At 42.6% G+C, this 16,551-nt stretch overlaps 1 protein-coding gene across 5 annotated transcripts in view; it reads left to right on the plus strand.

Moving 5' to 3' along the window:
- Window positions 1-16,551, plus strand: part of SPATA6 (spermatogenesis associated 6) — a 67,583-nt gene that overhangs the window by 21,068 nt on the left and 29,964 nt on the right. For all 5 annotated transcript variants that reach the window (XR_007775411.1, XM_050961718.1, XM_050961717.1 and 2 more), the window contains 3 exons: window positions 6,702-6,980; window positions 12,066-12,153; window positions 15,031-15,071. Coding sequence is in view for 4 of the 5 variants with exons in the window: in XM_050961718.1 (XP_050817675.1) it covers window positions 6,702-6,980; window positions 12,066-12,153; window positions 15,031-15,071 (408 nt within the window). In the remaining variant the exon portion in view is untranslated. The remainder of the gene's footprint in view (window positions 1-6,701; window positions 6,981-12,065; window positions 12,154-15,030; window positions 15,072-16,551) is intronic.

Consider the following 16,551-nt stretch of genomic DNA (forward strand, 5'->3'; position numbering starts at 1 on the left):
TTAGCCTCCAATGATAGAACAAGAAGCAATGGGCTTAAACTGCAGCAAGGGAGATTTAGGTTGGACATTAGGAAAAAGTTCCTAACTGTCAGGGTAGTTAAACACTGGAATAGATTGCCTAGGGAAGTTGTGGAATCTCCATCTCTGGAGATATTTAAGAGTAGGGTAAATAAATGTCTATTAGGGATGGTCTAGACAATATTTGGTCCTGCCATGAGGGCAGGGGACTGGACTCAATGACCTCTCGAGGTCCCTTCCCTCTTGAGGTCTATGAGTCTGAGTCTATAAAATACTCCAGTAAATTCCCCATCTTTCAAGAAAATGCATTTTTCAAAGCAGTTAGCTAATTGGTTTTTCTGGTTTCCTTTCATTGAACATTAGCTAGAGAGAGAAAAGGAAAAAAGCACTGTTGCTAGGCAGACTTCAGGAGGCAACAGAACCTGCAGTTCAGAAGATAAACACCGGAGGGCACCCCAACACAAGAAAACAGGAACCATGACTTCTAAGGCAAAAATTGACGCCGAAGAACAAATCAAAGAAGCTGAACACAGGCGACAGATGGAGATGAAAGAAAAGGAAGAAAGCATGAAACTGGCAGCCTTCCAAAGAGAACAGGCAGCCCAAGAGGCAGCACACAAAAGAAAACTAGAAGAAGAAGAGATAGCCTACCGAAGGAAACAAGCAGAAGAAGAGTTGGCCCACCACCGAGAAATGGAAAAAACACCAAAAAGAAATGGAAAAACACCAAAAAGAAATGGAAAAACAACAAAAAGAGAATGAAGAGAAGGAAAAACAGAGAAAACATGAACTGGAGTTGGTAAAAGCTGGGCTGCATGTGCCAGCCAACCCTAACAACCCGGCGCCAAATATTGCTCCACAGCCCAGGAAATTTCCCACCTACAAGGCAGGTGATGACACCGAGGCCTTCTTGGAAAATTTTGAAAGAGCCTGTCTTGGGTACAGCATTCCCGAAGACCAGTACATGGTAGAATTGAGGTCACAGCTCAGTGGACCTTTAGCAGAGGTGGCAGCTGAAATGCCTAAGCACCAAATGAATGACTATAAACTTTTTCTAACCAAGGCCAGATACAGGATGGGGATAACCCCAGATCATGCCCGTCGGCGCTTCAGAACCCAAAAGTGGAAACCAGAGGTGTCATTTCCCAAACACGCCTACTACATTGCAAAAAACTATGAGGCCTGGCTAACAGGAAACAACATTCAAACCTTGGAAGAACTGAACCTCCTCATACAAATGGAGCAGTTCTTGGATGGTGTTCCTGAAGACATCACACGGTACATACAAGATGGAAACCCCAAGAATATCGCTGAGGCGGGGGAGATTGGAGCCAAATGGATGGAACTGGCAGAAAGCAAGAAAGCTACTGTCAAGGGGAACGATTACCCCAGGGGGCACACAGACCATAAACCCTACAACCGAGGACAGCCAAAGACCCCACATACCACCCAAGTAAAGCCACAGATACCCTACCCTTCAACCTCACCAGTCTCCAGTAACTCACCTCGGCCCAGTGACCCATCAGATGGAAGATGCTTTAAGTGTAATGAACTGGGACATATCAAGGCCAAGTGTCCCAAGAACACCATGCGAGTGCAATTCATTACACCACCATCACACCAAAGATCCCCTGGCCCGGATGCCTCTCAAATACCCTTGGAGCGAAGGGAAAATTTGAGAGTGGGCGGAAAGAAGGTTAGTGCGTGGAGAGACACGGGGGCACAAGTGTCAGCTATCCACCAATCCTTCGTTGACCCCAAATTCATCAACCCAAAGGCCAAAGTTACAATTTACCCCTTCATGTCACAAGCTGTAGACTTGCCTACAGCTCAACTGCCTGTCCAGTACAAAGGCTGGTCAGGAATGTGGACTTTTGCAGTCTATGACAATTATCCTATCCCCATGCTACTGGGGGAAGACTTGGCCAACCAGGTGAGGCGGGCCAAGAGAGTGGGAATGGTTACACGTAGCCAAACCAGGCAAGCTTCCAGACCCATTCCTGTTCCTGAACCGTCCACAGAGGCCCCGTCTGTGTTACCAGAGACCCAGACAGAGGTAGTGGACCCAGATTCCATGCCTACCACTGAAACAGCCACAGCATCTCCAGTCCCAGGCCCGGAACTGGAACAGCAACCAGCACCAGCAAGTGAAACCCCCTCTTCAAACTCAACGCCAGTGGGCGCCAGCGAGCCACAACTGGCAGAAGCAACAGACAGCCATACCCAAAAGGCTCAGCCAGAGCCTGAAATACCCTCAGGTGCACCAGCAGAGAGCGGTTCACCAGCAACGAAAACAACCCCATCACCTACATCGCTTCCAGAGGGACCAAGCCCAAGTCCACAGTCTGAGGAAGAACTGGTGACCCCAGCCTCAAGGGAACAGTTCCAGACTGAGCAGGAAGCAGATGACAGCCTTCAGAAAGCTTGGGCGGCGGCACGGAGCACCCCACCGCCTCTCAGCTCTTCTAATCGATCCCGGTTTGTTATAGACCAAGGACTTTTATACAAGGAAATTCTTTCTGGTGGACACCGGGAAGAATGGCAGCCGCAAAAACAGTTGGTGGTTCCAACTAAGTACCGGGAGAAGCTCTTAAGCTTAGCCCATGATCATCCCAGTGGCCATGCTGGGGTGAACAGAACCAAGGACCGGTTGGGGAAGTCCTTCCACTGGGAGGGGATGGGCAAGGACGTTGCCAAGTATGTCCGGTCTTGTGAGGTATGCCAAAGAGTGGGAAAGCCTCAAGACCAGGTCAAGGCCCCTCTCCAGCCACTCCCCATAATTGAGGTCCCATTTCAGCGAGTAGCTGTGGATATTCTGGGCCCTTTCCCAAAAAAGACGCCCAGAGGAAAGCAGTACGTACTGACTTTAGTGGACTTTGCTACCCGATGGCCAGAAGCAGTCGCTCTAGGCAACACCAGGGCTAACACTGTGTGCCTGGCCCTAACAGACATCTTTGCCAGGGTAGGTTGGCCCTGCGACATCCTTACAGATTCAGGGTCTAATTTCCTGGCAGGGACCATGGAAAAACTGTGGGAAACTCATGGGGTGAATCACTTGGTTGCCACCCCATACCACCATCAAACCAATGGCCTGGTGGAAAGGTTCAATGGAACTTTGGGGGCCATGATACGTAAATTCATCAACGAATTCTCCAATAATTGGGACCTAGTGTTGCAGCAGTTGCTGTTTGCCTACAGGGCTGTACCACATCCCAGTTTAGGGTTTTCACCATTTGAACTTGTGTATGGTCACGAGGTTAAGGGGCCATTACAGTTGGTGAAGCAGCAATGGGAGGGGTTTACGCCTTCTCCAGGAACTAACATTCTGGACTTTGTAAGCAACCTACAAAGCACCCTCCGACAATCTTTAGCCCTTGCTAAAGAGAACCTAAAGAATGCTCAAGAAGAGCAAAAGACCTGGTATGACAGACATGCCAGAGATCGGTCCTTCAAGGTAGGAGACCAGGTTATGGTCTTGAAGGCACAACAGGCCCATAAGATGGAAGCATCATGGGAAGGGCCATTCACGGTCCAAGAGCGCCTGGGAGCTGTAAACTACCTCATAGCATTTCCCAATTCCTCACTAAAGCCTAAAGTGTACCATGTTAATTCTCTCAAGCCTTTCTATTCCAGAGACTTACAGGTTTGTCAGTTTACAGTCCAGGGAGAGGATGCTGAGTGGCCTGACGGTGTCTACTACGACGGGAAAAAAGACGGTGGCGTGGAAGAGGTGAACCTCTCAACCACCCTGGAACGTCTGCAGCGGCAACAAATCAAGGAGCTGTGCACTAGCTTCGCCCCATTGTTCTCAGCCACCCCAGGACGAACTGAACGGGCATACCACTCCATTGATACAGGTAATGCTCACCCAATCAGAACCCCACCCTACCGAGTGTCTCCTCATGCCCAAGCTGCTATAGAACGGGAGATCCAGAACATGCTACAGATGGGTATAATCCGCCCATCTACCAGTGCATGGGCATCTCCAGTGGTTCTGGTACCCAAACCAGATGGGGAAATACGCTTTTGCGTGGACTACCGTAAGCTAAATGCTGTAACTCGTCCGGACAACTATCCAATGCCACGTACCGATGAGCTATTGGAAAAGTTGGGACGTGCCCAGTTCATCTCTACAATAGACTTAACCAAGGGGTACTGGCAAGTACCGCTAGATGAACCTGCCAAGGAGAGGTCAGCATTCGTCACCCATGCGGGGGTGTATGAATTCAATGTCCTTCCTTTCGGCCTTCGAAATGCACCCGCCACCTTCCAGAGGCTGGTAGATGGTCTACTAGCTGGACTGGGAGAATTTGCAGTTGCCTACCTCGATGATGTGGCCATTTTTTCAGACTCCTGGCCCGAACACCTACTACACCTGGAAAAGGTCTTTGAGCGCATCAGGCAGGCAGGACTAACTGTTAAGGCCAAAAAGTGTCAAATAGGCCAAAACAGAGTGACTTACCTGGGGCACCAGGTGGGTCGAGGAACCATAAACCCCCTACAGGCCAAGGTAGATGCTATCCAAAAGTGGCCTGTCCCACGGTCCAAGAAGCAGGTCCAATCCTTCTTAGGCTTGGCCGGATACTACAGGCGATTTGTACCACACTACAGCCAAATCGCTGCCCCACTGACCGACCTGACCAAAAAGACCCAGCCAAATGCAGTTAAGTGGACTGATGAGTGTCAAAAGGCCTTTACCCAACTTAAGGCAACGCTCATGTCGGACCCTGTGCTCAGGGCCCCGGATTTTGACAAGCCATTCCTAGTAACCACAGATGCATCTGAGCGTGGTATAGGAGCAGTGCTCATGCAGGAAGCAACAGATCACAACTTCCATCCTGTCGTGTTTCTCAGCAAGAAACTGTCTGAGAGGGAAAGTCACTGGTCAGTCAGTGAAAAGGAATGCTATGCCATTGTGTACGCCCTGGAAAAGCTACGCCCATATGTTTGGGGACGGCGGTTCCAACTACAAACTGACCATGCTGCACTAAAGTGGCTTCATACTGCCAAGGGGATCAACAAGAAACTTCTTCGTTGGAGTTTAGCTCTCCAAGATTTTGATTTTGAAATTCAACACATCACAGGAGCTTCTAATAAAGTTGCTGATGCACTCTCCCGTGAGAGTTTTCCAGAATTCAGTAGTTAAAAAGTGTTCTTAAAATGTAGAAGTCTGTTAGTTATATACTTAGGAGTATATGTAAAGGTGTATGTGTTGTATTAATCTGTTTATTTTCAAGTTCTAGAAGGAAATCGCCGCCAGTGAGCTTCCCCACTGTCTGCAATTTGGGGGGCGTGTCATAAACAGATAGCTAAGGGTTAATGTCTCTTTCACCTGAAGCACCTGACCAGAGGACCAATCAGGAAACTGGATTTTTTCAACTTTGGGTGGAGGGAATTGAGTGTCTGTGTCTTTGTCTTTTTTCTTTTGTCTGCCTGCCTGCTTTCTCTGAGCTTTGGAGAAGTAGTTCTATTTTCTAGTCTTCTGTTTCCAAGTGTAAGGACAAAGAGATCAGATAGTAAGTTATATGGTTTCTTTTCTTTGGTATTTGCATGAATATAAGTGCTGGAGTGCTTTGATTTGTATTCTTTTGGAATAAGGCTGTTTATTCAATATTCTTTTAAGCAATTGACCCTGTGTTGTATCATCTTAATACAGAGAGAACATTTGTACTTATTTTTCTTTCTTTTTATATAAAGCTTTCTTTTAAGACCTGTTGGAGTTTTTCTTTACTTCAGGGAAATTGAGTCTGTACTCACCAGGGAATTGGTGGGAGGAAGAAATCAAGGGGAGATTTGTGTGTTGGATTGCTAGCCTGACTTTGCATTCCCTCTGGGGGAATAGGAAAGTACTTTTTGTTTCCAGGATTGGGAACAGAGAGGGAGATTCACTCTGTTTGGATTCACAGAGCTTGTGTCTGTGTATCTCTCCAGGAGCACCTGGAGGGGGGAAGGGAAAAAGGATTATTTCCCTTTGTTGTGAGACTCAAGGGATTTGGGTCTTGGGGTCCCCAGGGAAGGTTTTTCAGGGGGACCAGAGTGCCCCAAAACACTCTAATTTTTTGGGTGGTGGCAGCAGGTACCAGGTCCAAGCTGGTAACTAAGCTTGGAGGTTTTCATGCTAACCCCCATATTTTGGACGCTAAGGTCCAAATCTGGGACTAAGGTTATTACATGCCATCTGCTATTTTTTAAAAATAGGCAGATTTATTTAACCTTACACTCAGAAAGATAAAAACTTGAAAATATTTTACAAAAAAAGATGGTAGCAAGTTGAACAAATACATTTTCGAATCTGTAAACTTTTAATCATATATGCTAGGCAGAGTTGTCATTAAATGAACTAAAGTGACATAATTCAACTTAATTTTATATAGTGTCTTAAGCACCAACTGTGTGAGCAAGCTAATTGGATAAATATCAGGCACTTAACCTTAAAGTCTGACATTTAACAATGTGCATTTTATCCTCCTCCTGGTTTTAAGCACATTATTTTAAAAGGACCATCTCTGTTTTTTTCTGAATTGCTGTGTGATTATAGTTTTGTTAGGGTAACTTGAACTGACATACGTCTATTTCTGTCGGAGATGTTGGTTCCCGCTTTGCAGATGTTTGTTTATTGTATTATCAGTAGCAATCTTTGCTCGGCGTGCTGTCAAGGCACATAATTTCTCTTTTCACTTTAGGATAATTTGGATCGGGTGCATCATTCAGCTCCAAATGGAAGATTACAAACAAGGTCACCAAAGAAAAACACCTCTTCACCTGAGAAAAACCGACACTGCTTAGCAACAAAGAACTATGAGCAGCCCACAATAGCTTCTAAATCACGATCTCCATCTCCATACACAAAAAGACGAATGTGTGAGCTATCGGAAGAAGCCAGACAACGACTGGCCCATTTAAACCTGGGGCCTTTTGAATTCAGAAGAGAAACCGATAAACCTCCATTTGTAGTTAGACATGTATGTATTCTCTGCAAAGTGTTTCCCATTTAAGCTCAGATCAAACATTATTCTTTTGCTAAATATTACTCCCCAAATCCTAATTTATATGAAAAAATCTTTTTTTTTCTCCTAAACAGCCTGCTACATAGTGATTTTAAATGTAAAATTAACTAGAATAAAAGTCCTTTTGTCAATGTTGGTAACTGACAAGGATCAAACTCTTTCATGAATACCACGTTTAAATTCTGAGTGCCCATTCTTTTTCTCCTAGCACACTGGACAGCATAATAGGTGCATAATTCAAGTTGGAAGTAATTGGTATTAGTATTTGAAAAGAGTGCAGTGACTTTCTGAAAAGTCAGACTTCCTCCTTCGTACCTTTCTTTACATTATCATCTTGTCTTTGAAATTGTCCCTTTACTAAAATATAGACTTAATCCTTCAAGTTCCTGAGCATTCTGACCCTGATCTAGCAAAGCACTTATGCATGTGCTTAACTTTAAATATGTGGGTCATCCTGCTGAAGTCAACAGGACTACTCTTGCTTAAAGGCAAGCATGTTCTTAAGTACTTTGCTGGATTGGGGCCAGAGTGCTTAACATCTTGAGGGAGCATGTTGTTTGATATGTACTTTGTTAATTTTCTTTTTTCTTAATATTTCCCATGATCACTATAAACATCTACCATAAGAATCCAACCTTGAAAGATTGCAGAGAGAAAGAGAAAGAGAAATGGGGCTCTTTTTTTTCTGTGCTATGATATCAGGGCTTGCTTGCAATTCCAGCGATCTTATCTGCCACATTACCTGATTATTTTAGTTACTTCTCTGATTATTCCTTCTTTTTAGCTTATTACTAATTAATTCATAGACTCATAGACTCTAGGACTGGAAGGGACCTCGAGAGGTCATCGAGTCCAGTCCCCTGCCCTCATGACAGGACCAAATACCGTCTAGACCATCCCTGATAGACATTTATCTAACTTACTCTTAAATATCTCCAGAGATGGAGATTCCACAACTTCCCTAGGCAATCTATTCCAGTGTTTAACTACCCTGACAGTTAGGAACTTTTTCCTAATGTCCAATCTAAATCTCCCTTGCTGCAGTTTAAGCCCATTGTTTCTTGTTCTATCATTGGAGGCTAAGGTGAACAAGTTTTCTCCCTCCTCCTGATGACACCCTTTTAGATACCTGAAAACTGCTATCATGTCCCCTCTGTCTTCTCTTTTCCAAACTAAACAAACCCAATTCCTTCAGCCTTCCTTCATAGGTCATGTTCTCAAGACCTTTAATCATTCTTGTTGCTCTTCTCTGGACCCTCTCCAATTTCTCCACATCTTTCTTGAAATGCGGTGCCCAGAACTGGACACAATACTCCAGTTGAGGCCTAACCAGCGCAGAGTAAAGCGGAAGAATGAATTCTCGTGTCTTGTTTACAACACACCTGTTAATGCATCCCAGAATCATGTTTGCTTTTTTTGCAACAGTATCACACTGTTGACTCATATTAAGCTTGTGGTCCACTATGACCCCTAGATCTCTTTCTGCCAAACTCCTTCCTAGACAGTCTCTTCCCATTCTGTATGTGTGAAACTGATTGTTCCTTCCTAAGTGGAGCACTTTGCATTTATCTTTATTGAACTTCATCCTGTTTACCTCAGACCATTTCTCCAATTTGTCCAGATCATTTTGAATTTTGACCCTGTCCTCCAAAGCAGTTGCCATCCCTCCCAGTTTGGTATCGTCCGCAAACTTAATAAGCGTATTTTCCATGCCAACATCTAAATCGTTGATGAAGATATTGAACAGAACCGGTCCCAAAACAGACCCCTGCGGAACCCCACTTGTTATACCTTTCCAGCAGGATTGGGAGCCATTAACAACTACCCTCTGAGTACGGTTATCCAGCCAGTTATGCACCCACCTTATAGTAGCCCCATCTAAATTGTACTTTCCTAGCTTATCTATAAGAATATCATGCGAGACCGTATCAAATGCCTTACTAAAGTCTAGGTATATCACATCCACCGCTTCTCCCTTATCCACAAGGCTCGTTATCCTATCAAAGAACGCTATCAGATTAGTTTGACATGATTTGTTCTTTACAAATCCATGCTGGCTATTCCCTATCACCTTACCACCTTCCAAGTGTTTGCAGATGATTTCTTTGATTACCTGCTCCATTATCTTCCCTGGCACAGAAGTTAAACTAACTGGTCTGTAGTTTCCTGGGTTGTTTTTATTTCCCTTTTTATAGATGGGCACTATATTTGCCCCCTTCCAGTCTTCTGGAATCTTCCCCGTCTCCCATGATTTCCCAAAGATAATAGCTAGAGGCTCAGATACCTCTTCTATTAACTCCTTGAGTATTCTAGGATGCATTGCATCAGGCCCTGGTGACTTGCAGGCATCTAACTTTTCTAAGTGATTTTTTACTTGCTCTTTCCTTATTTTCTCTTCTAAACCTACCCTCTTCCCGTAAGCATTCACTATACTAGACATTCCTTCAGACTTCTCAGTGAAGACCGAAACAAAGAAGTCATTAAGCATCTCTGCCATTTCCAAGTCTCCCGTTACTGTTTCCTCCTCCTCATTGAGCAGTGGGCCTACCCTGTCCTTAGTCTTCCTCTTGCTTCTAATGTATTGATAAAAAGTCTTCTTGTTTCCCTTTATTCCCATAGCTAGTTTGAGTTCATTTTGTGCTTTTGCTTTTCTAATCTTGCCTCTGCATTCCTGTGTTATTTGCCTGTATTCATCCTTTGTGATCTGACCTAGTTTCCATTTTTTATATGACGCCTTTTTATTTTGTAGGTCACGCAAGATCTGAAGGGTAAGCCAAGGTGGTCTTTTGCCACATTTTCTATCTTTCCTAACCATCGGAATAACTTGCTTTTGGGCCCTTAATAGCGTCCCTTTGAAAAACTGCCAACTTTCCTCAGTTGTTTTTCCCCTTAGTCTTGATTCCCATGGGACCTTACCTATCAGCTCTCTGAGCTTACCAAAATCCGCCTTCCTGAAATCTATTGTCTCTATTCTGCTGTACTCCCTTCTACCCTTCCTTAGAATTGCAAATTCTATGATTTCATGATCACTTTCACCCAAGCTTCCTTCTACTTTCAAATTCTCAACAAGTTCCTCCCTATTTGTTAAAATCAAGTCTAGAACAGCTTCCCCCCAGTAGCTTTTTCAACTTTCTGAAATAAAAAGTTGTCTGCAATGCAGTCCAGGAACTTATTGGATAGTCTGTGCCCCGCGGTGTTGTTTTCCCAACATATATCTGGATAGTTGAAGTCCCCCATCATCACCAAATCTTGGGCTTTGGATGATTTTGTTAGTTGTTTGAAAAAAGCCTCATCCACCTCTTCCACCTGATTAGGTGGCCTGTAGTAGACTCCCAGTACGACATCACCCTTGTTTTTTACCCCTTTTAGCCTAACCCAGAGACTCTCCACCCTTCTGTCTCCTATGTCCATCTCCACCTCAGTCCAAGTGTGTACATTTTTAATATATAAGGCAACACCTCCTCCCTTTTTCCCCTGTGTATCCTTCCTGAGCAAACGATACCCATCCACACCAATATTCCAGTCGTGTGTATTATCCCACCAAGTTTCAGTAATGCAAGTAATGTCATAGTTGTATTTATTTATTAGCACTTCCAGTTCTTCCTGCTTATTACCCATACTTCTTGCATTTGTATATAGGCATCTAAGATACTGGTTTGATCTTGCCTCCCAGCTTTGCCCTGACCCTCCTTCCTCTCTGCCATTATAGCCCGTGCTCCCTCCTGTTTCCAACCCATCTCCCAGGTCTTGTTCCCCACTTACCTGTGGGGTTTGCTCACCTGTCCCCGTCGAACCTAGTTTAAAGCCCTCCTTACTAGGTTAGCCAGTCTGTGCGCAAATAAGGCCTTTCCCCTCTTCGAAAGGTGAACGCCATCTGTTCCTAGCAGTCCGTCCTCAAATAGCATCCCGTGGTTGAAGAAGCCAAAGCCCTCCTGGCAACACCATCTTCGCAGCCAGGCATTCACCTCCACGATGCATCTGTCTCTGCCCGGACCCCTACCTTCAACAGGAAGAATCGAAGAGAATACCATATGTTGTCAAACTCTGGAATTCACTTACAAGTTTTTTCTTTTACTCCTAGATACCCTTTAGAAATTCAGATGAGCCTTAAGCAACCATTAATCTTCATTCTACCACTTATCATACTCCCATGGATATTATTTTTTCTTTTAACTCAAATTAGTCAGTTCTTCTGTTTCTCATCTGTAGGTGATGTTCACAGTATAATTACAGCACCTTTACATGACAGTTGTGGATTCTGATCACTGACTACTTTTGGGCCTCTTCCACAAAAAGAAAATGTGTATCTGCTGCATTCTTTCAATGAACCACACCCAGCCTTCCATTGCCTTTCTGATGTGATAACACTCCTTATGGGTATCTTTAATGCTGAGGTCTTCTTGAGCTGGGAATTTGGTGTGTTACATTAAGATCAAAATTTGAACTTGCTTGAACGTTATCCTTTAATTAGAAAGAAGAGCAATGCTTTAAATATCTTGGTGAGATCTGAACTATTTCTGGTAAATATTAGATATCTAATTTGTAGCGAATGCATAAAGGGGCCTTTCTTTTTTTTCTGTTATGTAACTGGTGCCTGTAGCAGACTGTAACAAAGCTGCATGTTTGGCAAAGTTCAAAACAGGAACTTGTATTTATTGGTTACTTTGAGGTACTGTAAGAAGGTTCTAGTGGATTTGCATCAATATATAAGACAATAAGTTACATCTTGTTCTGCTGCGTGTCACCCTCTCGCCTCCTTTCTGGTTTGCTTTATAATTTCTCATCCAAGAGTTTTTATAACTATGTTCTTACATTATTGTCTGTGTATATGTAATAATACTACATTTACACAGACAACATTCTGAGAATAACTTCCTAAATATTATCAAAAATCTTAAATTTATAATTTGAACCAGAAAAGAGCAGAGCTGGACATACAGGAGAAGGAAAGGTAATTTAATTTGTGTGTGTGTGTGTGTGTGTGGCAGTACAAAAAGTTTATCTCCAACACTAAACGTTTTAACAATGTTTTGGCTCCAGATTGAACATCCGAGCCCCACTGTTGATGATCATACTTGGCGTCCTACCAGAGACAGTGGACGAGAAAGTTGGTCCAGGGTATCTTATAGTAAGTATTGACATTTGTATCTCATGTTAGATACTCCTGTTCCATACAGCAGGTTAGGCTTTTTAACCCCTTAGTGTGGAAAGACTGTCCTTTCTTCCTAGGATTTAGCCAGGACGCTGGGATGAATGAAACTACTGTTATAAAAAACGTGGCTTAGGGTATCTAATTACTCCAGTGATTGAGGCCTTAGTTCTGTATCATCTGAAAATAGTGTCCCCCAACATAGGCTGGTGCATTGGTAAAGTACAGCCTAGGCTAGCAAGGAACAAGGCACAGAGAACCTGCTGAGAGACGCTAACTGACCCTGGCTTGGAAACCTGCAAATGCCTATTTGCTTGAACAAAGATGACACTGGAGAGGGCACTCCCAAGCATGAGGCCTGAGGAGCCCTGACAACCCGAACAAAAATCCCTAATACTCACTTTGAACTGTAACTACTTTAAGCCTCTGTATTTAGGATATATGCAACCTTTCCCTTTCCTGCCAGCCAAAGTAAAATACCCTTTCACTTAGCCATGTGTATGATTGGTTATTAGACCCACCAGGGCTAGCGCCTACAAGGCCTAGCCCCTCTAATGCTTTCCTCTGAATTTCAGTACGCCCGGCATGTTACTGTTAGTCTACAGGGTTGGTGTACTGGGCAGGGACAATAATTATGTATCTTCATATGCACTGAAAAATACTGGTCTTCTTACAGCCATTTTATTTAGCTTCTGATTTCTTATTTCCTATGTGCACAACATGGATTATTTGCTTTGTTGCTTGCAGTAATCATGGATTAAAGTTAGAATCCTTTAGTGGAGAGCTATGTTGAATCCTCCTTCCATACAGTATATTTCCACAGACTTGGAGATTCCCTGTCTGTCTCAGATAAAACTAGGGAAGGTGGCACTTTAAAACATGGTTTAATTTGTTCAGTATTCCTCGTGTATGATAGCATGAATTGTAGTGAACGTCACTGGTATTTAGGTGTACTTCTGTTTACATTTTATTGTGACTCCTCACTCGTATACCTTCATTGCAATTCACTATCAATTAAAGGTACTTTGCAGTTTGCCCATAGTGGAAGGACTGGAGGCTCCAGATGTAGACATTGGGGATGCAAAGCCTTGCACCTCAGGGTCATAAACTTGAATCTGTTGCAGTTTGATAATATCAAAGCCACATTACCACCTTATAGGCATCGCACACTTGTATGAAATGAGTTAGTGGTCTCAGGATAGTCATTAGGAGGCTGAAATCTACCTCAGAAAAGAGTTGTCACTTCTAACAGTCGTAAGATTCACTGGTAGAGAGCAACCCCCTGCCTGTGTCCTGGGGTGTAACAGTTACAAGGATCAGACTTCTGAAAAATACAGATTCCTGAAATCAAATGTTCTAATAGGAGGAATGACAGCTCAGTCCTCTTTCATCCTTCTGGAAGTACCTAACTGAGTCCACGCAATTTACTGCCGGTATATATTGATCTTTTGAATGAGACTAAAAACTGGAGGTCCTATCTGCTTTCTAGGAGGGGATTTAGAAATTTTGGTTACTTGGTTGCACCCCCAAATTAGATACTAAATTCCATCATTTTGTGCCTGCAGAATCAGAGACGGTTATTGAAAAATTACCTCTACAGATACTATGGTGCCTTTAATTAAAGAAGGGTTTGGCCCAGTGCTTTAGAGAGAAGCTTTCATCCTGAAGGATCCCAAATATATGGCCTCTTTTAGATATAAACACATTGTATCAAAACTTGGGAGCCATTGATATCAGTGGGATTTCTGTGCACGTATCTGTAGATAGAATTTCGCCTTTGTTTGTTCTGCTCTCTGGATATCTAAAGTTGCACAGAATTACTACGCATTAGATATTATTAGGTGAACTCACTTTTACCTTGTAGGTACTATCCACCAACCCCATTCGAGGCATAGCAGCACAGAATGAGAATAGTTGGGACATTTCTAGTCCTGTGGATACACAGTGAACTTCTCTTTTAGGGTGGAAATTTGACATCCTTTTCAAAGTGGCTTATTATAGGGTAGTAGAAAATATGGTCCATATTCTGGTTATAGTTTTACTTTACATTGGTTTAAGCAATGAATAACAATATAAGCCACTTCAGTCCACTCACAAAACTGTACTCATCCTCTGTGATGAGTTCCCATTAACTTAGGCTATGCCTACTCCGCCACTTATGTTGGCAAAACGTATGTCACTTGGGTATGGAAAAATCACCCCTCTGAGCATAAGTTTCTGTGGCATAAATGGTACGGTGCACAGCACTATGTGAGCAGGAGAACTTCTCCCACCGACGTAGCTACTGCTGCTCATTGGGGGTGGTTTAGTTATGTCTGCAGGACAGCTCTCTCTCATTGGCATAACGCAGATACGTGAGAGATTTTACAGCAGCGCAGCTGCATCGGTACAGCTGTGCCACTGTAAGGTCTCTAGTGTAGACATAGCCTTAGGCTGCAGTCAAACCTGAAGTTATTGTTGTCAGATGAAGAAACTGAAACCCTGAAACACTAATGGCCGTGACATTATATTGTGTAATTCAAAATATCACGTATCAGAGGGGTAGTCGTGTTAGTCTGTATCCATAAAAAAAACGAGGAGTCCAGTGGCACCTTAAAGACTAATAGATTTATTTGGGCATAAGCTTTCGTGGGTAAAAAAAACCACTTCTTCAGATGCATGTAAATTGCATCTGAAGAATGTAAATGCATGTAAATATATAACAACAGTAAATTGCTTTGGCTACTGTCTGAAAAGTGAGTTATAAGTGATTTTTGGGAAATACTTTTAAAAAATATTTCCTAAATTGCATGTAACTTCTAGACCTGTAGTCCCAAAACGTGTTTAAAAATTCTGCTGGGGTTCACTTTTTTCCAGATCCTTCTCTTCTTGGCAGCTATAGACCCAAGCATACTAAAGTAAGTAACGCAAATAAAATTGTATATGAATTTGTCTGTGTTTTGGATTGTGTGGAATAGAAAAGCATGTGGGATTTCTGTTGAAGGTGCCTGAGTGAAATCAAGTATTCAACTTCTTCATCTTGTTGTTTGATGCTGTATATTGGACCATTACTTAAATATAGATACAGTTTTTTTATTGTACTATAAAGCATTGTCAAAACATTCTGCACAAACAAACTGTTAACACTATGGACATAAACTCATAGTAAACAATCATGTTCTGCCATTATAGAACCCAATTCTTATTTATAGTAAAGTCACTTTCACTTTATGATGCCAGAGTGAGTCAGGGCGCTTTAAAGGGGGTACGAAACTACATTTACATTCGCTTCAAGAGGATCTCTTGTATCACCAAAGCATTGGTGTAAATGAGAGCCGGGCCCACATTGTTTTGTCTTTTGTTTTGTTTTGTTACTTCAAATGTTTGGCTCTTGTGTTTTATTCTCAAGTTTTGTCTTTCCTTTCTCAGCTAGCTGCTTTTCACATGTTCTCAGTTGGGATGGAGGGGCTTGTTTATCTCACCCATCTGATAGACGTGTGAAATGAGATGTAACTTGTTTATCCTTTTTTTCCTAATTTTTGTTTTTCCTGAAATACCCTGGAAATTTTATTAGCAGACTGTAGACCGTTAATTATTGTGCGTGTGCCCTATTAGATTTCCTAATGGCTGGCAAGAGAGATGTTGCAGGGAGGGAGAAGGAAAGCGAATGAAAAGGATAAAACTTTGGTTCAGGCCAAACGTTCTTGCCAGCCTCTCAACTTTCACTACGTAGGACTGCAGTTTTATGTAGCATGTAAATCTAATCTATTGCGCTGCTTCTGGATTGTTCCATAGTGATAAGTGATAAACTGTACAGAGAACTTCTAAATATGCTTTTATGATGGATGTTTTAATTCAGATCCATTTTTCTCAAATGAGGAAGAAGATATTAGCGGCAGTCATTGTTTGGAACACATAGATAACACAGATACAGATTAAATTAATCACTCTCCTGATACCCTTAAGCATTCCTGGTTCCAACAAAAAAATACAGGCAAAAGGGAATATACCTTTTATGATGCTAAAAATAATTGTATAGCTCTGAACTAGATGTTAATATTGTGTAGAGTAAGAGGACCTGAGAATTACTGTGGTGTAATGTAGCTGTTAAGGGGAAATCATTATTAAATTTAATAAAGCAGATGATATTTGGGCATGCTGTTTGTCTGTGTGTTTAATCTGAAGATTACATTTGACTGGAATTCTAATTTTGTAGCAAACATCAGCTGCCTCTTTTAAAATTATTAGGTGAATTAGCTCATGGGGCCAAAATGTTAGGACTCTCCTGGCTTTTATTTGTTAATTTAGGTCTTCTGTGCGGTGTGACTGGGGCATTAAACTTTGGTTAAAGTTCACCTTCAAATATTGTCTTGTACAGTGGGGTCAGATACAGTCCTG

This window comes from Gopherus flavomarginatus, chromosome 7 (genome assembly GCF_025201925.1).
Source record: "Gopherus flavomarginatus isolate rGopFla2 chromosome 7, rGopFla2.mat.asm, whole genome shotgun sequence".
NCBI classification, from domain to species: domain Eukaryota; kingdom Metazoa; phylum Chordata; order Testudines; family Testudinidae; genus Gopherus; species Gopherus flavomarginatus.